General features: G+C 26.9%; 2 protein-coding genes across 3 annotated transcripts in view; one reads left to right on the top strand and one right to left on the bottom strand.

The window, feature by feature from the left end:
• Positions 1-11,978, bottom strand: part of LOC107455473 (myosin light chain 1) — a 29,618-nt gene extending 17,640 nt beyond the window's left edge. Inside the window, exons 1-2 of the mRNA XM_016073052.4 lie at positions 11,854-11,978; positions 5,763-5,790 (exon numbers count right to left, since the gene is read on the bottom strand). Of these exons, the coding sequence (XP_015928538.1) occupies positions 5,763-5,790; positions 11,854-11,856 (31 nt within the window). The 5' untranslated portion in view covers positions 11,857-11,978. The remainder of the gene's footprint in view (positions 1-5,762; positions 5,791-11,853) is intronic.
• An 84-nt stretch (positions 11,979-12,062) lies between these two features.
• LOC107455472 (N-chimaerin) overlaps positions 12,063-24,919 on the top strand; it is a 19,626-nt gene continuing 6,769 nt past the window's right edge. Inside the window, exons 1-10 of one of the 2 annotated variants that reach the window (XM_016073051.3) lie at positions 12,373-12,509; positions 12,649-12,718; positions 14,807-14,878; positions 14,984-15,039; positions 15,113-15,144; positions 15,367-15,477; positions 18,840-19,164; positions 19,885-19,965; positions 23,951-24,035; positions 24,116-24,289. In XM_016073051.3, the coding sequence (XP_015928537.1) occupies positions 12,694-12,718; positions 14,807-14,878; positions 14,984-15,039; positions 15,113-15,144; positions 15,367-15,477; positions 18,840-19,164; positions 19,885-19,965; positions 23,951-24,035; positions 24,116-24,289 (961 nt within the window). In that variant the 5' untranslated portion in view covers positions 12,373-12,509; positions 12,649-12,693. Of the gene's footprint in view, positions 12,719-14,806; positions 14,879-14,983; positions 15,040-15,112; positions 15,145-15,366; positions 15,478-18,839; positions 19,165-19,884; positions 19,966-23,950; positions 24,036-24,115; positions 24,290-24,919 lie in introns of both variants that reach the window. The other variant, XM_016073049.3, reaches the window with a different exon arrangement.

Genomic DNA, 24,919 nt, shown 5'->3' with positions numbered 1-24,919 from the left:
ATATCTTCTTTTTTCCCCAGAGGTTTGATATAGCATCTAAAACAGTACCGATTCTAGTAACTGATCAAAAAATGTATCCCTTTAAAGTAACTTTTTGCCACTCAGATTTCAAAAATGTTTCCTGAAGGGCAGAAACAGACGGGATTATGTTTTTCAATCTTTGGCATCAGGCAAGTTGTTATAAAAGCCAATTCCAAGATACTATTTCTTTGTAAATTTTTTATTTTTTCAATCTTGAATTATTAGGGCTTAGGCGCTTCTATTCCTTTTTCAATTCACAGTTCCGAATCAGTGCAATTTTCCTCGGTGTTTATTTTATCAGAATGGGAATCTTTTTTATCAATTGAAAGTTTTTTCCGATTTTTGTCGAAACGATTTTGTCAGCTTTTAGAAGTAAATTTAGATTTGCTGATCATCGGTGATTGTGTAAGCAAGCTTTTTATGTAAGACATTTACAGTTGAGGTGTAAGTTTTGCATATTTATTGTTACCAGGATTCTTTTTTGAAGTAGTCTTTTGAGATGATGCAAGCTATTTAGAGGGTTGTGAAGAGGACTAAGTAGATAATGATTTTAAAATAGTTGGGTGTCTGCTGAGTTGCTTTAAAAGATTTTGTTGTGGATGTACTGGGAATTTGTTTAGGTAGTAATATTTTTAATTTTGTTCTCTGTGAGTCTGTTTCTTCTTCATTGTATTGTATGACTATGAATTACGTTATTTTAGAGTTTGATACTACAGCTGCATATGAAACGTTTGGGAGTAGCTGTGAGTTTAGGAATTTGTCTAGGCTTATAGGAGATATGGATTTTGTGTCACTTTAATGTTTAAAATTGGTTGCTCCTGTTTCCATTTTTAACACAGTTACGAATTAGCAGTGTGAGATTAATGGCAGTTTATGCATTGTTTAGGTGATGGGCAAGATTTAAATGAATGCCCTGCTTGACCACACTGAGAGTAAGTTTCCCACTGTGTTGGTAGAATGGCCAAACTTTTGGCATTTGAAACAGCGTAGAGGATTGAGGATGTCAAGACAAACTTTGCAATTTCTATATCCAGCTTTTAGATCAGGTAATGTAGCTGCATTGAAAGTTAAAACTATATGTTGAGTTTCAATAATTTCTGATTCCTTCTGAATAGTTATGTGACGGGCATCAATAACGTATTGGGTAGAGTCTTTCAATGATTTAAGATATTAAGTGGATATTACAGAGCTTTATCGGATATGATGCCTTTAGATATGCTTAAAGTGTTGTGTGGGGATTTAGTTATAATGACGTTGCCAAATTTGTGTGATTTTAGTAGTGAAGTGGTTTGTTTTGCAAAGGAAGTTTAAAATAATAAATCACCTGAATGCAATTGTCGAAAATTTTTTTGAGTTTCCTATGAGTGATTCGAGTGATTTTCGTTCAAGAAACGGAGACAAGGTAGAAAGCTTCTTTTCGGTTGAATTAAGTATTATAAATCTTGCTTTTGTCGGGTCGTAATTAGTACAATTTGAAAGGTAAAAACTAGGTGTATGTTTACTTCAATTAGGCAAAAAAGTTGTTGTCTCCATAAAGCATGAAGATCGTCTCCGCTAGACACTCCCATGACTACCATCGAGCCTAACAAGGGGAACAGAAACACCTGTTCCAGCCTCGGTGCTTTGTCCAGGGTAGCTCCAGTTATCTACGCCAGGAAAGTGTGGATCCGCCTAAATTATCAGAGCCCAGAGGCCCTCCCCTGATGCAGCACGTAGTCCCTAGCAGGGTGCTAAGCATGCCCTACCAGCCGGTTGAAAGAGAGGGGGGACCTAACCTCCTTCCTTTCACCTAGGGTGAAGCCCGGGTCACGGAGCAATCAACCTGCAACCTCCGAGAAAAAATTGCCCCCTTGGGTGCCATACTCACATGAGAATAAAAACGGGTAACTCTAGGATTCCCTTTTCCAACTTACGAGAAATATGCTCACGGCAAATATGCTGGTTAGCAATAGTTTACATTATTAGTCTATAATCTTTAGAAAGAACTTGGTTATTACAAATAAAGATATAAAACACAACCGCTAGATCAGGAAACCAATCAAAAATATAGAAACAAGCAGAATTTTGAAAACCTATAATCTGCAAATGTTGATTAGTGTTTTAAAAAAAATAATATTCGCTCTCTCGGTCAATTTTCTAATTTGTTAGAAAGTCAGAAACTCAAAATAGGACTGTCGCAAGAGAGAAATAGAAGAATGCTAAAGTCCAGCTCGAAGCCAAGGTAAGCCATACCCGTCAAAATAGAGTGTGCCCCTGGGGGGAGGGGCTAAATGAATATAATTTAGTTATAATTTAAAGTTTATGTAAAAACATTAAAAAAATAGGTCAGATGGCTATAGAAAAGAGATAACCAGTTTAAACACTTACAATATGTATTTGTTAATACATTACAGCGGATACAGTTTCATAGGTAGCAGTTTAACTTCTACATCAATTTCGACAAAGGGGTAATTTTCGTGACAGCAAAAATTATTATGTAAAATTTAAAATTTTATTTTATTTAGGGTACAAATATTTTTTTTTAAATTTGGTATTTTATTGTTTTTCAATACGTAGGTAATATTTTTTTTAATACTAGCTGGACCTGTAAGGCCAATATTTAATCCAATCTTTGTTCCCGAGCAAAAAGCAAACGATTATAATGCGGAATGACATAATAAATTCGACGGAAATATCATCTGCAGCCCTAGAAGAGATGTCCGCATAAAATCAAGGAGTGATAGCCACATTTTATTAGTGCGAATAGACATATCAAAGATCGCAGGGTCATTAAGCTTCAAAATTGGTGAAAAAGAAAGTAAGAAAATAAAATGTATTTTAGTAAATTCGTATTCACCACCGTTCTTAATATTTTCAAATAAATCTAGTTACAAAATCTTTATTTTCGGTAATAGTTTTTCGTTTGGTTTCGAAATCTTAAGATGAAAGTTAAGAAAAAAAAAATCTTTGCATTTTTTATTATAATATTGAAACCACTTTTAAATTTTTTTAAGAACCGTACAAAGGCATAAGTATTCCATTCCGATTCTACAGACCTAATATATTATTCAAATCCAATAGAACCGTATAAGTTTATTTCAAAGAAACCTACAAATTATCCAATTCAACAGACTCAGAATTTAGTGAATATCAGTGTAGTAGCTGTAGAGAATATAATTACAACTATAAATAATGACTGGATGAACTGTACAATGTGCACACAGTGGCTCCATGAAACATGTAAAAAATTTAAAAACCTTTGCCAAAAATTTGATGAAGTTTTTTCAAAAGTTATTGATTAAATTATATTTTAGTTATGGATTAAATTATATTCTGTTTATTAGATTCTTTTTTTTTTCCTTACTTTTCGTGATCAAATTCATTATTTACAACTTATCATAAGTTTTTGATGGTTAACTGAGTGAAATGCGATATTTTTTCCATTTTAACTTATTTTTTATTTACAGGATAGAATGGACAACTCCCCTCAACATTAAGGAGAGATAGCTACTCGTAGGTTTTTTTTAAATTTTTTTTTAAATATATTTTGCTCTCAATATTTCATTATTCATTGCACGAAATATGTTGAGTGCATGTATAAGAAATTAAACTATGCATAAACATTTCTCCTGTAACTACGAGTATTATTAGTACTTTTATTTCAACTTGACAAAACTATGGCCATCCAACCTAGACTTTCCCTAGTTTAAAATAGATATACTTTCGATAATTTTTTTTTAAAAACCAGTTTACTCTGGAAATTTAAATCCTAAATGAATTTATAAACTATTTATAGTTATTTTAAATTTATACTGAAATCTGTACCTTGACAAGTTAAAAACTAATCAGCCAATTTAAGAATTCGATTGGAGAAGATAAAACATAGCACTACTTGCAGTTAATAAAAAAAAAAAAATAAAAAAAATTAAAAAAAAAATAAATAAAAATACATTTTAAAATCGATAGATTATTGACTGCTATTTAATATATAGTGTGTCCTGAAGTTCGAAATCCTAAATAAATAAATTTATGAACTATTCTTACTTGTATTTATTTGTTTTAAGTTAATAAGAAAATCAGTTCCCCGATGAGTTGAAAACTACTCGGCTGATTTAGAAGTTCGTTAAAAGAGGATAAAATATGTTAAGATTTAAAGTTTATAAAAAAAAACAACATAAATGAGACATTTTAAAAGCGATACACTTTTGATGGTTGTCATTTAGTATCTAGTTCGTACTGCAGCTCCGAATTCTAAATAAATCTATGAGCAATCTATTAATATTTACTTATTTTAAGATGATACGAAAATCAGTTTTCCGATGGGTTAAAAACTACACAGCCGATTTAAGAGTAGGTAAAGAGGGGATAAAATATGGTATGGCTTAAGGTTGAAGTGTGGGTGTGTAGTGACGGCTGGGAGTGTAGGAGTGGGTGAGTTGATGGAAAATGTCTGTGATACTTCGTAACCCTCAAAGTAAACATTGCAAATTTACCAGGACCTGGTTAAAGTGGCTGGCGGGGGTGGTGTTATCACTGAGCCCTAAAAAGGAAGACAAGACAAGATCTGGAAGCAGTTCATAAAATTTCAGCTAAAAATGGCACGCACAAATATGAAAGACCAAGCAAAAAATAAGCAAAATCCTTCAAAAACCATGGAATTATCGCCAAGAATGTTGAAAGGAATGGAAAGGCGAGAAAAATGTTTGTTCATACTTTTTCTCGTAAAAAAAGCCAATTGGATTCACTATTTCTTTAAATAATAAAACTAAGTAAAGAAAATGAATCCTTTGAGTCAACTCTTCCTCTTTCTGCTTCTTCGTTTTCCCTTCTTTTTGGTCTTCTTTCAAAATTTTAATTAACAAAAAAAGAAAAAAAAAACCTTCATCATTTCCGTAATTTAAAGGCTTTTGACCCTTTTAAGTTTCGATATTTTGAAACTAATGCACTTTAACAAAGAAGAAATAAAATTATTTGTTTTCAATAGTGCTAATTTTACAAGTTAAATTGTGTGCTAATAAGGTTTTAACATTCCAATATAAAATGCTTTAAGCAAAATTTTATGTATATCTCAATATTTCAATGTTCATGTATTCAGTTATATTTTATAGAACAGTTCTTTCTATTTATGTACACGAAAATTTTGAAATTGATATTTAGATTATTATTATTAATCATATAACATATTACTATATATAAGTTAATAAAACATGATTTCATAAAACTGTAATATGACACTTGCGAAAAAAAGCAAAAAAATAAATAAGCAAATAAAAATCTATAAGCAATTGCATGCGAATCATAAATAATTATATGTTAAGGTTCTACACTTTTTAAATGTTACGAATAAATAAAAATTAGAAATATTAGGATGATCGGAAAGTAATGTCGTTTCGGTGTATTTGATATTTGTCATCAAGATTTTATTTTTAGTCAATAATGTATTCACCCTCGTTAACAACAACCTTTGAATGCCGGATCGAAAATGAATCGAAATGGATCGAAAAAAATGAATTGGTTTTCAAAACTGACGAATATTTAATTCACCGAAACGACATTACTTTCCGGTTTCCCTAATAAATAAATGCTTAGACAAAAATGACCCCAATTGTGACTTTTAAAGTTAGTTATTTTAAGTGTAGAAAAGAAAACAAACGAGTCAGGCAATTATTTACTAAACAAAATAAAGCTTTATGTTTGAGGGCATTTAAAGAATCATGAAACTTACAGATAATGGTGAAAACATTGATAACAATTTTACTTACTTTCAACTTCGGCGGGTTTGAGATCTGCCTAAAAACAAAAAAAAATTGAATATAATTTATATAAGCCCATAAAATAGTTAAAAATGAGAATAAGAAATTGAGAATTTCATACAAAAAAAAAAAAAATTTTTTTTTTTTAAAAATATGTTGACTGATCTATTCTATTTCTTTAAAACAGGCTTTTTTCAATCCTGTGCCCCCAAACATTGCATCGATCTCCTATGGGGCTCATAACTCAGAATCAAATTTAAAAATCAGGGAAATTGCACTCATCCAAATATTGGGTTAGGGTCTTGCCGATTTTTAACTGATGTTTCCATTTATAATAATTAAGGGAATATTACAATCAGGAGGAGTATAACAAATGGAGGAGCATCAGTTAGAATGAAACATTTAAAACTCTTTGTTAACGTATTTAAATAATGGTGAAAAATTAACTTACTGTTAAAATTTATTTTTTTAAAATTTTTTTGATGCAGAATTTGAATTTTTCTGCGTCAGTCATCGAATGATGTAACTTTAGAAACTTAAAAGTATAGTTTCTAAAGAAAAAAATGAGTTCAAAGAGTCATGTTTTTAAAGAATTTTTTTGAGTACCAAACAGTATTGGTATATTTAATCACGGAGTATTGAACAAAATTATAATATGATTTATAATTTTATATTCTCGGAAATAATGATATTTCATTTTCTTATCAACCGGAAGCCTTTTAGGAAGTTGTAGTAGAGAGAGAAAGGAAATTGTCTTTTATGCTTTTAGGAAAGAAGGGAATATTTAGCGTGATAATTTATGATAAAATAAAAACCAAGCTAACTTTTAGTTTCATTAAGAATTTTATTATTATTAAAGCATCAATACAATCAGCTTGTACTGCTCCTTAGAAATATTGAAGTAGCAATACAAATAATGGGGTTAATTGGGACTAATATGATACACTCTAAATGATACTGTGTGACACATTGAAAAGACTTTACATTTTTACATAAGTTTTTATTTTCATTTCGCAAGGAATGTGTAATAATATTTATAATTATATAAAACACAAACAGTTCCAAAAGTTAAAAAATACAAGGTATTCCGTAAAGAAGACAAATTAGCATTTAAGCGAGGTAAAAAAACAAACAAAAATACTATGGAAATCTGAAAAACCCTACACCTGTTTCATTGCCGGAGGAAACAGAGATGAGTTGAAAGCAGGGACTAATCACTTCTTCACACCTGCCTTCCACAGTTGTGATTTGTCAGATTTAGATAGTGGTTTTTTTATTTGTGTAAATTAATTTTCAACCTCAAATCTGAATATTTTTTATGTTCTTTTTTTATTGGAATTCTAAAAATATGCATATTAAGAGCGATCTACTCGGAACACCTTATATATGCACATATATTGAATAACCTTTCAGAGCTTAACCGCAATTCCATTTAAAAAAAAATTTTAAAAAATTTTAAAAAAAGGCGGTAAATCTAAATTTATTTTTCTTTGATATCACATAAAAAATTATTTTCGTTTTAATTTTCTTGACAGTGAAAATAAAGTTGATCATTTATCTCGGGTTTGTTGGCTTGGTTATTTTTTGTAAGAAGTATTACACAGTTTAAAGTTCATTTTTCAAACTTAAATATAGAGACTAGTGTAGTTTACATGTGGTAAATGTTTGTTGATTATTTTTTCACCTAATAATGAAATTCAATAGATTAAAAATCGCATTTACTACAGTAAGTTTTTATTAGCATTCAGAAAGACTAACATGATTTCAAAAAATTTTTGAAAAATGAAAAGTATATACGCAGAAAAAACAAAAAACTGAAGGCTTCTTTGACTCAATTTTTTATTGTTGAAATTCTTTAAAACTTTTGGTGTATCAATAAAGCCCGATTTTCTCGACTAATATGATACACTGTTATTTGTTTGCTTTAGAAAGTATTATTTTTGGAGCATTAAATATTTCTTATGCATAAACAAATAGACAAAATAAAAAACACATAATTTTCAACAAATCTCAACAGCTTAAAAATAATATTGCAAGCTTACATTTTTGTCTTAAACTGTTCTCGATTGACTCTACTTTTTACCTTTTTTCTTTTTCTTTTTTTAAAAAATATAAACCTTGTTTTATCTACAAAATTATTTATTAAAGATCTCGACATCTCAAAATAAAGAATACATTTTTTAGGGTCAATTTAAAATAGAAGCAATGGATAATTATTTATTAGACATAAATTTGACTTGAGTTATTTTTAATTACCCATTTCTTTTTAACTTTATAAATGGCAATGCGTATTCGTGGGAGAATATATATATATTTTTATTTTCAAGTCTTGTTCAAAAATTGTTTTTTTTTCAAAATTGTATTATGCCCAAATTGTATTATGCCCAGAAGAAAAGAATTAGTTAGTTTAATTCTTTATTACTTAATTAATCATTCAGCTGTTTCAAACAAAAGTAAAGAAGTTGACCGTATCTGAAATATTTCAGCTACTTTCTAATAAAGACAAGTGTATATTTATACTAATAACGTCACTTGCGATTTATCTGGCACGCGAGTAAGAGCTGAAAGATTTATTAGCTTGTGTATTTCTGATTAAAGCAGAAGAAAATCAAATCAATGCAATTATCTTTTCATACATGACACAAGATGTTCATAATCAGTGACCGCAAAGAAAGAGATGATACAGATAAATTGAAAAGCTATTTAAATAAAAAGCACGCAAATCCCCCACATATTGAAAAGATAATAAAATATTAAATCCGTATTATTCAGTTAACTCAAGTAGGAAAAAATATTTCTCCGCCATATATAATGATTGGAAAAGGAAGGGGACGAGTGGATTAATCTAAACTGATGATTATTTCACAATTTACAATGAATCATAAAATTACCTATTTATATTCGATTCTTTGAAATAATTTTTGTTTATATCTTCAATGTTTGCAAAAGTCTAAATTAAAATGTATTGTAATGGTGAAATTCTAACTCATAATTTTACTTAAGTCGACGCTCCTTTTGCTTGGAACCCCTTCCTTTGAAACGCCTCGGCTTATTATTTAATTCTTCATTTCTTATTTGGTTATTATTCGTTACAACGACAATTTATAATGGCAGATAGAAATGTTGTTATAAAAAAATACACTTACTAAATGCTAAAAGGAACCACGGCACCAGCGTAATAGTTTGCTTTAGACGTCATTAATAACAGTGAATGTTGATTTAAATAGTAAGCTATTAAGAAGGGAAGACATTCTTTTGAAACGTTAAGCAGGATTCTTAAAAACAGTAGAAGAATTTGTCTTTTGCAATGAAGAATATTACTAACTGTTTGTCAACCATACATGCTTACTTTATTTACATAAAAATTTAAGTCTGTAAGAAAAAAATAAGGTGAAAAGATGTTCGCTTTTTAATAATTTGCATTGATACCGAAAATACAATAAAAATGTCTTCCATTTTGCTCTTTCTTGTATGATATTGCTAGTAATTTTTAAGTCATTATAAACACAAAATTTTTGTACTTTTAATATTAAAATTTGTTGTAATAGCGGACATCTCGCAATATGTCGTTCTCGTGACATCGAGCTGTTACTGTAATTATCTTGATCAAAATAAAGAGTTAATAGTGTTTGATAGTAAGCAAACTTTATATTAGATACAGATAACTGTTTTTCTTAACATTACTCATTAGTATGACTTTTTAGTATAGACTGGGAACATGCGTAACAAATAACTTATATAGAATGCTTTAGAATTATTTAAGAAATGTAATAAATAATGTATTTCAAAAATTTTGATACAAATATGATGTGATGGCTTTTGTTATTACGTTGTCATACTTATTTACACACCTTGAATTATGTTAACAAAAAACTCATTAAATGGCTAAAGGGATCTTCCTAGAGCAGCATTTATCCTTTGTCATTCATATATAAGTTGAATAAAAAGTTATCCCTTACTAGTTTATGATTTTTGCTTGGTTCCAATATATTTATATGCCTTTTGAAAACTTTTTTCTTAAAAATCTCATATTCAGTTTTCCTCAGAATGAAATTGTGTTTCGTTAACAGCGGCGTGAGATGAAAAGATTAGCCCTTTAAGATTAGGCTGTATATTCAATAAATCGACTTACAATTCAATATATAATTTTTAAACACGGGAGGAGAGATTATGAAAATTTAGAATTACAGTTTTTGAGATTTTTTTACCATCCATAATGTCGTTTATTTTTTTCAATTATTATTATTATTATTTTTGTCTTCAATAATGAAATTGCATTTTCATGTTCTGTTTAAAATTCTTCATAGCCTTCACACAAAAATCTTTATTTATAACAATAGCGGAATTTAAAATGAAATAACTTGAAAAAAGTACTGTTCTGGAGAATTTATCGAAACAATACTTTTTAATAGCAATTTTTGATTATTAAAAAAGAAAGTCGTTTATTAATTTTTCTAACTTAGATATTAGTTGTTACGTAAAATTTTTATTGCTTTTAATAAATCAAAGTTCGAATAATCATTTCAGTCTTGATTAAAAATTTTTTTTAAAAACTTGCTTTGTTTTTTTGAAAACTTATGATATTCAATAGCAGTGGACTAAAGTACTTTGTTAAACTGCTCAGTTAATTTGCTGAAACGAACTCAGCTTTTTTTCCTTTGATGCCGCACAATTTTTAGAGTGGGACTACTGAAAGAAATGAATTCATTAAGAATATTTATGTTAACTAACAAATTATTAAATTTAATTTATTTTAAATCATTGTTTAAAATATTTAATTTTCAGTAAATAACTTTGTTCAAGTCAACTCCCCACTCTCTTCAAAAAAAAATTAATGCATATTTAAATGAAATATAAATCGTATGTATATAATACATATTTAGCGCTGACGTCAATGATTAATAAAAGTTAAGTGAAGAACAACAATCTAGTGTTTTTTAGTACATAAAAAGAGATTAATTGTTTCTAGGCACCCATTTGCTTTCCTTCTAAAACCATAGATATTATTATTTTTTTGAATTTAATTTTTCAAAATTAATGAACAGTGACGTCAAAGAAACTCTTCCCAAGATCAAAAGAACAAGCATTAAAAATATTTTTTTACGGCTACTGTACATGCATAAACATTCAACTTTCTTTATCAAGCTAAATATTGCAACTATTATTCGATTAAATAAATCTAGTTTCCAACGTGAACAACCAGAATAATTTTCTCCTGATTCAGGATCAATAATTTGATTAAGTTATTAACTCTGAATCATGCTAAAAAATTAATATTTTGTTCTCTTAAATCTTTCTCCGATTATAAATTCAGTAAAAATCACAATAAAAATAAGAATTACTTAAACCACGGCTTATTAAAGTGAATTAATAATATTTTTTTTTTTTTTTACTTCAAAGACATATTTTCAAAATGCGTGCATTGAATATGTATATAACTTTATATTTGAATACATATTTAGTAAATTATAATATTCAATGAATCATTTTATCCTATAAAATTTTTTATTGAGCTGCTTTAAGCAAGAAAGTAAGAGAAATTTAACTATTAGTACAACTAGTATTTATAAAATGTGTTTTTTAAAATTAATATGGAAATTCTCAGAAAAATGTAATGAATTCAAGTTCAAGATATTCAGGTATTTGTTTTACATACTTAAAGTGTAGTTTTATCCATGAAAATATTTCGAAAAAATAATAAATACCCTCCTAAGCTTCACAATAATTATAAAAAATCGCGACATTGACTTTATTTAGAACTGTACTGTATTCTATGTCAAAGAACTAATTCAAATTAGAGAAATTCTTTTAAAAGTCCGAGAAATAGAATAATTAAGTTTAAAAAGTAAATGTTAAAGGTAAAATATAAGTAAATGCGTAATTTTTTTAAAAACGTTTTATGTATCATGCACAATTCAAATCTATAATTTTTAATTATTTTATGTAAAAAAGAAGAAAAAATAATAGTGCAAATACTACTTTAAAGTCAATTTAAATTCGAAAAATAGTTTTTAAAATTTCAGTTTAAGAGAAAACCTTATTCCATCCAGAACCAATCAATCTAGAAAATACAAATTTCCTATATTTAAAGTTTACTTACCATATCCAAGTAATTTTTTAACTACCGAACCAAAGGAGTCAAGTTTGAAGTGGTACGAAAACGGGAAGAATCGCTCAAATATATACTTCAGGCGGAACACTCAAGAGGGCGCAGCGCTACTTTAAAATAAAATAAAATAAATAGAAAGTAAGCCAATAAAAAAAAAAAAAAACCAGAGGGTTACATTTTGGAACGCTTGTATAACAAACGTACTTACAATCATAAAATTTTTTGTTGAACTTCCATTTTGATCGCTTACTTTCCCGTGATTTTTTTAATTTTTACAAAATTTTCGTGGTAGAAAATTAATGTCGTGTTTTTTCTTTTCTCAATTAAACTTTATTAATCACGAGCGAATTACATTTTCTCTCTTTCTTTGTAGATTTTGCCGTAATTATTTAAATGATGACAGCAAATCAAATTGCAACAATGTATAACAATATTATTACAAAGTACAGATTTATCGGTGACATTCTTACTGATGGCAACCATCAGAAGAACAAAAAAATAAATAGATAAAACGAAACAAGACGAACATCCATCCATGCTGTATACCGGATGAGAATTAGATTGCTGTCAGGAGTAATTAAAATGATTGAAATGAAGTGTTAGGAGTTGAGAATTTAAGGACACGTTCTAAGGATTTTATTTAGTTGGTACTATATCTAGGCCCTTCGATGATGGCCTTAATTGCTTATATCTGCAAACCAATTTACTTGATAATGAATGTTTATGTTTACATATAAATTTTATCATTCTTACTTTAAAATATCTTAGCAAACTGGATGTTTTCAGATAGTCATAGTATTGTGGAACTTTTTTTCTGTGGTATAACTTTAAATGATGGCAGAAGTAACTCATTCAGGTAAATATATACACTAAAAAAGAATTTTTTTTATTTGTATTATTAGGAGCGTTAATCATGTGGAATTATTTTACTGATTTTTATCTATTGATATGTTATAAATAAATGTTTATTGGGATATTTTTGTTGTAGTCTATTAAAGAAAACTATTTAGATTACTTTGGATTGGTGCATATATTTTTAAATTTAATATGTATATCTCCCCTCCATCTAATGCATTTTTGCGTCTAAAATTGAATTTGAATACCTTATATTCATCTAAATTAAATTCTTTTTATTGATATCTAATTCTGTCTAAACAAGAATTATTCGAATCATTATATTCATAGGTTTTCTTGTTCAATTCATATTAGATTAAGTTGTTGCTCATTATTTTATATTATTATTACTGATAAAATTTCTATAATATACCATAGATGAAATTAGCAATATTTACTTTATTGTGAGTTATTCTTTGCATAATTTGTTATACAATTTTCGTTATTATTACTGTAAGATTATCCTGAAAGGTTTATTAGTGATTTGAATATTATTTCAGGCTGCTCTATAAATGAGGGTTTTTTAATTAAATTTCTTACTAACACAAATACGAACAACAATGTTGACAAAATTTTAATTTCAAAATTAAAGTTTAGTAAAATGAATTGTAATATTTACGCTTGTAATTTTTGTGTGTGATAAATTTATTTAATATAGATTCAAATAACAATGTTATACATCAAGCTAAATATAATTATAAGCAACCAGGTTTATATATGTTATATGATTGATATGGGATGGTTGAAATCACAAAAAATAATTATAGGAGTGCAAAATCTTGTCAAATTTCTGATTAAATATACTTAATTGATGGTTACTATTAATATTTAAATTCATAAAAAAAAAACATTGATAGAAATTCCAAATAGAAATTTTCTTTTCTTTTTGTTCTAAACTTTTTGGGGTTATTTTCATATCAAAACTTGTTTGTGCAAGCTGAAGTGATGCTGCCGGGTGGTTCTACATGAAAAATGTTTTAATATATATAAATATAATGGCTTACCTGAGGTCTGGGTGTGAGTTTTGCCTATACCATTCTGCGATTTTTTTTAGTTTCTTTTTTACTACTGTTTGGTTGTCACCAATTAACAATTTTTCTAATTGTTCATTTTTGTTTTCTCCATTAACCTGAGGAAAATTCTAAAATTTTTTTCAAGGATTATCAAATATTGAGATGAATAGTTTTTTACTATTTTGCTTGATTAAAAGTATATCTATATATTTACCATGTTCATGCTTTTTTTAAGGAATGCAACTTAGATATTCAGATTACTTGCAATATACTAATTATAAATATTGTTGATCACGTCCTAGCCCAAATTGAATGATAGTGAGAATCATATATGCGTTTTTAGTTAAAGTTTTCAGATTCATTTACATGAACTGTTTTCTTAAATTTTTTTAATGCAGAATAATAATTAGCAAGAAAAAGTACAGTACAGAACCCGTTATCCGGAAATCAGAAAATCGGAAAACCAAAAAACCGGAACGAAATTCAAAAAATTTTCCCGCCATTTTTTTTTAAAAAAATTTTTTTTCCTCATAAGATTTTAGGATTTTTCTTTCTTTTTTGAAAGATGTTTCCTTACCATCATTTTGGAAATAATCATTAGTGTATTACTTCATCGTTTTTTCTTTTTTTTTTAAGATTATTTACAAATATTATTTTTTTTAGTTGGGTTTAACAATAAAAAAACAGCTTTTTGTAGCGATTCAGAAAACCGGAAAAATCAGTTATCCGGGAATAGCAATGGTCCCGATTGTTCCGGATAATCGGTTCCCTTCTGTATAAGAAAAAATTTTTAAGAAATATTTTTAATTTTTATGCGACTGTTGTAAGATCAAGCAAGCCGGGTCACTCAACATAACCTTGGAGGTGAACTCTGTTTATAGGTTTGTTACGAATCATATGATTAAAGAAAATTCGCAACTGAAGGGTCTATTTTTTTTTTTTTTAATGTTTGTAAAACTTTGTTTCTGAAAAAATTTATTAACATACATTGGTTTTGTTACATGTTTATTCTTTTAACTTCTATATTTTATCTTTAGTGGTCTTTTCATCTGAAGGTCAATGGAGGAATAGACCTCCTAGCAAAATACCATCTTTATGGAAATCTTACTGTAAGTTATTTATTTTATTGCAATGTTTTAGCATTATGTAATGAACTCCATCAATTTTAAATAGTTATTTAGGTATTTACTGTTTGAATATTTTTTTCAATTTAGTGTACCAACTTCAGCAAGAAGCTCCAATTCCAAAAAGAATATTGTGTAATCGAGAGGTAGCATGTTCAGATATTCTTTCTTTCTTTGCTTTTTAAATTATTTTTTCTGATAGTTTTTTTTTCTTCAAAGGTTCATGGAAAGCCTTGTCATTATGGAAGAGAGTAAGATTATTTTCTTTGGATATTATAACTTTATAAGTGTTAATAATTTGTGTTATTTTGTTCAATTTCTTGTTAATTATATGAGTTCTTTTGCTATATCAGCATGTATCGGATATTATTATTTTTTTTTTCCATATGTCTAATGTTTTGCTTATCCATATGTTTTTCTTTACTTTTGAAACATAGTAAGCAAAAATTATTTGTACATTTTTACTTTCTCAGATTCCATGGTAAAATATCCAGAGAAGAAGCTGAGCGTTTGCTTGTAGAAGATGGTTGTTATTTGGTTCGTGAAAGTCAGAGAGCTTACGGACAGTATACTTTGAGCATGAAGTAATTTTTTTAATACTTAATTAACTTTTTTTTTTAAATATTGCTTTAAATATCCTATTTCCTTGGAATTATTTATGCTATTTTATGTTCTCAGCTAATAAACTATTTGTGCTAAAAAATTATGTTTTTATTTGTTTTATAATTTCACTTTGCTGAAAAATATTCAATTTTTTACAAATTTTGCACTACATCATTCAGGTTATATTTTTTTGTGTGTATATTATTCATAAATATGAGTCATATAAACTGTAACAACAATAATATAGATAATAATTGTACTGATTATAATACTCTCATATTACTGAAAGATAAGAGAAATAAAATTTCAATAATATTTAACAATAAATATTCAAAATTATGTATTATCAATAATTAATAATAAATTAAACTGTTAAACACTGTGAATAATCTAAAGTATTTAATCAGTATCAATAAATATTATTGCTATTTAAGCTCAAATTGCTTTCATATAATTTGTTTCAAAAGCTGTTATCAGAGGAAAAGTATAAATCAAAATAAATAAAACCATTAATCATCAATATAAATAACATAAGGAAAATTATTGTTAACTATTTATCAAATAAATATATGTTGGTTATTTATTTATTTTTTTGTTTTCAAATTGTTTCAAAATATGTAAAATACATGGAAATCAAATTTAATAACACTTCCATTCCCCACAAGATTTCACTTATTAAAATCATCATTATATTAATCACTACTTTTAGTTGATTTTGAAAAACACTGATATCCTAATAAATGTTTTAATTGATACATGACAACCTAATTAGAGTATCACTATAGTAAATATGTAGACACACCATCATCAGATCATCATTATATTAATCACTACTTTTAGTTGATTTTGAAAAACACTGATATCCTAATNAAATATTGTTCTATTAGAGTATCACTATAGTAAATATGTAGACACACCACTAATTTTATAATTGCAAAAGCAGAAACATTGTCACACTGAAAATCAGGAATCAAAATCACTTTAGTAGACATGAAGATTCACTATTTTTCAAATTGTTAAAGCAGAAAAACTGTCATACTGAAAATCAGGCACCGACATTACTTCATGCTTCATTTTTCCTTAATTTCCCTGATGTAATAACAAGGGAAAGCCCCTTTAAGAAAGGCAGTTTAAATCGGTTTTCTGTGTAGAAGTAGATTTTGGTAACTTTAATACAGTGTAATAATAAAATATTTTTCCACACGCTGCTAAATAAGGCTATTATGTTTCACTGATGAATTCTGTTGTCATAATAGGAAATTCTTTTGAATCTGTTACTAAATCCAATCGTCACTTTAGAAATCTTCAGATATGATGAGCTGGATGGGGGTGGGAGGGGTCATAGTTATTGCACTCTTTAATACCCACATTTTAATTATCCTGTCGGCTTGAAATGACTGTTTGGCCAAACAATGAAATAAATTAATAATGTGTGTTAAAAGAAGATTTTTTTTTATTTAATCAATTCGGAGACACTAACATCCAAATCACTCATATCACTGTGTTCCACTATTTTAATTCGGGGAAAAGCTTCACAAGTATTCCCCATCTTTCCCAAATCAAATGAAAAAAAAATAAAAAATATTATTTATTGTAATTTCTTCATAAATTAGATTGAGGGATTTCTCAGGTTCTATTGCATGCTTAAGGCAGAAACTTCAAATAATAATTATTACATNTTAATAATGTGTGTTTAAAGAAGATTTTTTCTATTTAATCATTTCAATTTGGAGACACTAACATCCAAATCACTCATATCACTGTGTTCCACTATTTTAGTTCGGGGAAAAGCTTCACAAGTATTCCCCATCTTTCCCAAATCAAATGAAAAAAAATAAAAAATATTATTAATTGTAATTTCTTCATAAATTAGATTGAGGGATTTCTCAGGTTCTATTGCATGCTTAAGGCAGAAACTTCAAATAATAATTATTACATTCTTTAATCTATTTTTAGAAGAATATGTGAATTATTAATTAAGTCAACAGGTTTCATTCTGAGTAATAAATTTAAAGAATTTAAGCAATATATATATATATATAAATAATTCTTTGAAGCTTTTTTTTTTTTAATATTACATATGTAAGTCTTTCCATTGTAAGCTTTCCTCAGATTTTTTGTAAACCATGCAAATTTTTCCTGCAGTTCTCCCAGCATAAATTTTATTGTAGTGAATCTCATCATCAAATCTAAAATGTCACTATCAATATATAATGTCTTGTATAAAACTGCTCTGATCAAATGTCCAGCATCCCCATAAAAATTCATATATCTTTTTTTCTTTCAATTTCTTTTTGCATTTCTTTACCTCCATATCCAGTAAAAAAATTTTAAAACAGGAACTGTTGTTCATAAAGCATTCACTTCCTCTGACTCCAGAACTTTAAGTGCCAGCATTTCATATCATAACCTTACTTTCATTTAATTTCACTTTCAAAAATGTAAGAATGCCTATAATAATATTAACTCTGCAATGTAAATCTTAAAACACCACATTTTCAGCCTGTTATCGCCAATGTTGGCGAGGAAAAAGAAAATAGGTGGCAGAGTAATAAAAAAGCAGTTCTGTATTTCCTTCGTCTAAACTTCTTTTTAATGTGAACTATTAAAAATATGAAAACTTATCAAACTTATTAGATTGAATTAATTTTTAAAAAATTCTGTAATTGTAAAAAAATAAAAATACTAAAGCTTCTCATGTATTGAAATTATTATCATTAAAATTAAAAGAAAATGTTTAATATTTCAAATTGTAATATATTTGATTGTTTTTAAAAGTCTGTTTATGATAATCTAGTTACAAACATTGAAAACTGCACTTCTTTATCAGAATTTTTCATCCAGTTATATTTAATTTCTATGTTAACTCTTTAACGAATCTACAGAAGGAATGTTAGTCATTTGTGACATGTATTGCATTATCTTTTGTTGCGTTATTTAACCATACATTGAATGAATTTTAATATTTGTATCATTAAAATTTTCTTGAATAATATTTTAATTTTCTATATAAGCAAACTACTCATAGTTCTTCTCTCTTGTAGCAGCTTTTTTAAATGCTATAAAGAGGGTTAAGCTATTACACTATGCGTTGAAGTCACTTATGTTTCATATTCTTTTTTTTTTGCAACATCTTATTGTTTGTCATTTATTGAGCAGACTGTGATAAATAGACCATCATTGATTTGATTGTACATTTTATAAATATTTTAGTTTCCACTATAGTTATAATTCTGAAGTGGTTGTTTATTTATTTGATATTTATTATTTATTTTCAGTTGCAAATAAGTTTAATGTTGAACTGTAATAAGATTGGTATTTTATTTATAAATATTTATTACAGATTTGGTGGTGTTACAAAAAATTTTAAACTCTATTATGATGGTAAACATTATGTTGGAGAGAAGAGATTTGACACTATTCAAGATCTGGTTGCTGATGGACTTATATCTATGTTTTTGGAAGTTCATGCCGGTGACTATATTGCAACTATGTGTATGGAATCAAAATATGAAGACAGCCCTTACATGACGCTCAATTCTTATAAAAGGAAAATTACTCGTAATCGTTCTCGCAATACTGTGAAACATGCTAAAGATGAGGTTGCTTTGAAAAAGGATTATCCTAAAGGTGAAACTTTTCATGAGTATGATAAGCCTACTGTTGAAGTAAGTTTATTTATTTATTTTTTTTAAACATTAATACTACTTTTATAATAAAATACAAACATGTGTAGGAGTACTAATAATGAGTAAAATAATTTGATATTTTGCAAATTTAAACATTCTAAGTGATTAAACAAACTGATTCAATTATTATCAGAGAACAAATTATCAACATCCTGATATCTTAAAAGAGTATGATTCATGGGGCTATATTTTTAAATGTACAAAACTCTCATTTTGGACTTTATAAAAGAAATGTCAACTTCATCAAAAAAATATTGTTCTATTTTATTTGTTCGTACCTGAAATTTAACATTTCTTTATAGTCCATACATATGCTTCAGATAGTTGCTTGTGGTTATAGACATTCAATTCAACATTAACTAATCATTAAGAGTTATTTACAGATAGATAGTAAATAAATGATTAAAAAAACTGAGTGTTTTTTTATTTATTACTTAATCATATAAATTATCATTATTTAGGTTTACTTCATTTTAGGAAATACTCTTAAGTTATCTGTTGATGAATGAAACGAAATTTAATATCTATCTTTTGTTAAACTTTTTTTAATCAATTTCTTTTCATAATAAAACACTGTTTTTATGCATACCAATTCTCAAATGAGTTTAATACAAATATGTTTTCATTCAAATGTGTTTTCATTTTTGGTATAATTTTTATCATAATAAGTGCTGCTACAAAATAGTTTTTGTTTTACAGCCTCCGTCTGATGATGTGTTTCTTCATGAAGATGGGGATGATATTGATGTTCTTCAGTTTGCTAAAATGCATGCATTTAAGGTTTGTGGAAAAATTGCTTTGTGGAAGTGTGTTTTCTTTTGTTGTAGAACTCTACAATTATCGTCATGATCAAACTACACTATAGCTCTCTCTAGAGCTGAAAATTCTTGACTGATTGTTTCTCTATGTAAAATAGTTGTTATGTCTGCCAAATACCATTTTTCTAAATTGGTTCATTTAATTTTATTAATTGTTTTAGTGTTACTAAAATTTACATTCCTAAAGATATTTCTTGATATTAGCTGCTTAAAACATATTTTTAAATTCATAAAACTTGGGATACTTAAGCATAAATACACAAGTGGGCGACCCCACTTGTATATATATATCACCAAGTATAGTCACCAAGTATATGATGTACTTAAGCATGTTATTCAGTTAAAAACTTTGCACTGAAGATTTTTAATTTATTCATTCCTAATTTTGAGATTGATTAAAATATGCACTTTGAAATATTATACATGACTCATTCCCAGTGAAATCGACCAATGACTATTTCCACCATGTTACAGATTTTTGTGAAGGACTGAAATTTTTTGAACCAGAACTACAATGGAGGAGCCATTTTGAAATATGACTAAATTTAACAAAATTGCATAACTTCTAATGGTGGCTCATATGTTTAAAGCTATCTTATCTTTTTTTATTTGTGAGATAATTTTTTTAAAATTTTGATGTTAAAGAAAAAAATTTTAAACTATTTACCTACTAAATTATTAACTTATTAAAATGCTGAAAATGAATACATAAATATGTAAAAAAAATTTTTTAATAATGTTAAATGTCATATTTCTCAATCTAAAAAAAATTGATGTTTTTTGTTTTGGGTCAGTAAGAACAGTGGTTTAATCGTTAAAACAGTTTACGAATTTTTTTGTAGCCATAAGACAGTTTCTTTATTTTATTTTTTAAATATGTTAAATGATATATTTTTCAATGGAAAAAAAATTCAAGGAAGTGTTTTTGGGAATTAAAAAAATAAAAAGTAGTTTTTGACTTAAACAGTTATATATATATATATATATATATATAAACTCTAGGANTAGTTACATTTATTAATATCTTACAGACAGCAGTGTAGTTTATTGACATTTGCTCAAGGAAAAAAAAAAAAAATAGAAATTCACCAAGTTTTGAATGCCAGGAAAATGACATATTAACTTAGAAGTTGAGGAAACAGTAATTTTAAGCTAATACTAAGTAACTTAACTTAAGAAACTTGAATAGTTAATTTTAACTTTTTATGTAAATAAATTCCAAAAATAATTATTGTGAACAATTTGAGCATGCATTCTTCTCCTCTTCCTCGTTTTTTTTTTCTTTTTTTTTTTCTCAGTTTATTTTTCCTTGATTGTTTTTAGACCCCATGTTTTGAAATAACCTAGTAAAATAAATTTTATAATAATTTACTGCTGAAATTTTTTTATTATATTATTTAAATTTAAAATATTTCAAATCATTTTATTTTGCAATTTTATTACATTCTTTACATACACACATGTAAAGCTTAAAAGAATTAAATTGCACAGTGATGTCCTTAGCTTATCCTTTATAGCGTTATCTATTAAGAAGTCTATCTATTATAGTTATCTATTTAAAGTCTTTCTATTAAATGGAAACTCTATTAAAAATTTTACACTATAAAATTTTTACAGGGATGAATTCAGGACTTGTATGCTTGTTTTTTTATTTTCAACAAATGCAGTAAAATATTTTGTTAGGGTTTTGTAGTTTCACAATTATTGATTTATATCAACATTGATTTCAATCAGCAAGACATTAATCAAAATTATGAGGAAGTGATCGTCCACTAAAATTACTTGTGTATTAAAATGATAAGCAGCACATTCATTGTGTTTTTGCTTCAAGATTATTAAAACCAGGATTGACAAATTTTTGACAGTTTTAACCATGATTTTAAGTGCCATGTCAAAACCTTTTTTTGTCAAGTGTGAAAAACCATAGTTCTGGAATAAAAAATAAGTATTAGCCATCATAAGCACAAAGTAATTATTAATAAAAGTACATGCAAAGTTACAAGTGATCAATCTATGATCTTAAATAGTTTTTACATTATAATCTTAAATCATTACATTATACATTTTACTGTTCGTTTTGAGAATTTTTGGAAAAAAAACTTGCCTATCAGCTTTTGACACTTTTTGTTCGATTTCAACTGTTTTTGGCACTTCTCGACAGTCTTGACACTTTTGACTGGTTTTTGATGTGTCATATCAAATAACAATTTTTGACATAAAAAATTCCACCTTTATTGAAACCCTACTTTGAAATTATTTGTTATAGTAAATCTTGAACTCTATTACAAATTGTAATTATTTATTGGTATGAGGGAATATTAACCAATTAATACTGGCTATTTTTTTAATGTAACAGTAATATAAAATAGTTATAAGTTGTTCAATATTGGTACAATTTTATTGGAAAATGTTAAAACTTTCTGTTCTAAACAAAGTAATTGTAAAATAAATATTAGTATTTGATTTTATTACAATTATGTTGAACAAGTTATGTATTTTAGTTTGCAGTTTGACTTTTTTTAAAAGAAGTGTGGTGTTCATTTGTGGACTTTTGAGTATCAATTATTCATATTTCCACAAAAAAATTTTTCCCTAATCAAAAATATAATTTCCTTTACTTAAGCAAAATCTCGTTAACAAGACATTTATTCTGCTCTTTCCAGCACCCTTTGTTTTACTCATTACTTGCCATAATGACTATTTTTTATGCAGATTTCTTAGATAAAAACGCAACTTTGAAATCGTGAGACTGAAGAAAAAAATTTCACAATAACTTCGGCTAAAATTAAGGAACTATTAAGGCAAACACAAAAGTATAGAATTGATAATCTAAAAAATAATTCTGCATTGGCAACATTAAAAAGATTCTTTGCTAGAAAAAATTTTGTTTTTTTTTTTCCTCATTTTTTTTAAAACTTATATTTTAATGAGTAGCAATTTTGTTGCAGATTTGGATTTGCAAAAGGAGAATTGTTTAATTAACATGATATATTTGCCTTTTTTTTCATTTGGCTACAATTAGAACAAACTAATGTTTAGTATGACATCACTACATAGAAATTTCTATCATGTATATCAGTAATCTCACTTTTTAAAGCACTCAAAACCATTATAAACTTCTATTTCAACTGTTTTTTTTGTTGTTGCAGTTAATGCATTTTTTTCAATAGTTTTTAAAGTTCTGATATTATTACAACATGCAAACGTTTCCATAGATATTATTCAGGACTAGATTAAGTTTAGTTTGTTTTATTGTTTTTTTTTCTTTTTGTAAAGTTTATTAACCCCACTCTAACCAACTTCACATTAAGCAACTTTTTCTGAAATTACTTCTATTCTAAATTGAAAATGTGTGGAAAAGTATTAGTAGCCAATTTTAGAATAGTTTTATACCCAAAGTGAATGCCAACTAACTGGGAGGCTATCAAAATAACTTCTTAAGTGCTTTATGGGGAGAATCTGTGTATGAAACTGGGGTGTCCAAATTTGTTATTGTAGTTTTTTAATTGACTGGTGGTGTGTGTCACTAGGATTTGTCTTCTTCTAGAATTCTTAAAGTTTAGTTCTGTAATCTAGAAGAATGTGTAAATAAATTTCCAATAAATCCTCTTTACTACTAGTATTTAGTGTAGACTTTCACATTATTTTAAATTTTTAAATTATGGAAAGTGTTCACTCATAAGTAAAGGATACATTGATGTAATAATATACTGATGTGTAAAATATACTGATTCCACTATTTCAACTTTATAGGAAGAACAAAAGTAGATCCTTTGTTGTTATAACTCTGAAAAAATTTATGAGCTTAAGTGCACATAAATAAGGAAATAATTCATATCAGTTTCAAAGAGTTTATTATGTGTTCTTGCCTCTAGTAGTTGAAATAATTCAGTTTTTATCCTTGTTGTTTTTAATATTTGCATTCTGATGATTTTTTTCATATTTAGGTTAATAATTTTATTGGTCTGCCATGGTGCGATTTTTGTGGAAATTTTATGTGGGGATTAATTGCTCAAGGTGTAAAATGTGAAGGTAAGTAGCCAATAATTAAATTCTGAAGAATTCCAGATTTTTATTAATCCTTGTCTATAAATACCTATGTTTTGTTTCAGACTGTGGTTTCAGTGCTCATAAGAAATGTTCAGAAAAAGTACCAAATGATTGTATGCCTGATTTAAAATATGTAAAAAGAGTTTTTGGAGTTGATCTAATTACTCTTGTGAAGGCTCATAACACATTACGACCTTTTGTAGTTGATTTATGTATAAAAGAAACTGAAAAGAGAGGTAATTTCTTTTTTAATTTTTTAAATCTTTTGATTGCAATATTCTTATGATCTGTTTTATTTTTATCTGTATATTATACAGTAGAACTCTAATTATCCATTATTATGTCATATACTTTTAGATAATAAATTTTTTAAAGTCAATTTTTTATAAACAAATATTAAATTCTGATTTAAAATGCTAAAAATAAGTAAATAAAAGTTTAAAACAAAAGTGAGCTTTTTTAAACTTAATTAAGTTTTTTAATAAAAACTTAATCAATTTTTTAAATAAGCTTGGATTTTATTTTTTAATATTTTTTTTATATCATAAAGAATTATAAAATTTCCCGGAAAAAAAATCAGTTGAACACCATTGTTTTTGGTTTTATGGTTGTTTTTTAGAAGCCAGATTTTGAATTCATCATAACAATAGTTATTTTTGTAACTTTAACTTCTTTCTGTTTTTAAAATCATTCTAAGCATTTAGTTAGCACAACAAAGGGAATTCAGTTTTCTTCATGATATTAAATTAAAATTGAAAAAATGATAGAGGTTCAATTGAATATATATATATATATGTGTGTGTGTGTGTGTGTGTATTATATATATATATGTATAATATATATATATATATATATGTATAAAAGAC

This window comes from Parasteatoda tepidariorum, chromosome X1 (assembly GCF_043381705.1).
Source record: "Parasteatoda tepidariorum isolate YZ-2023 chromosome X1, CAS_Ptep_4.0, whole genome shotgun sequence".
Lineage (NCBI taxonomy): Eukaryota > Metazoa > Arthropoda > Arachnida > Araneae > Theridiidae > Parasteatoda > Parasteatoda tepidariorum.
Note: the sequence above shows the minus strand (reverse complement) of the source record. Positions and strands in the feature narration are given on the sequence as shown.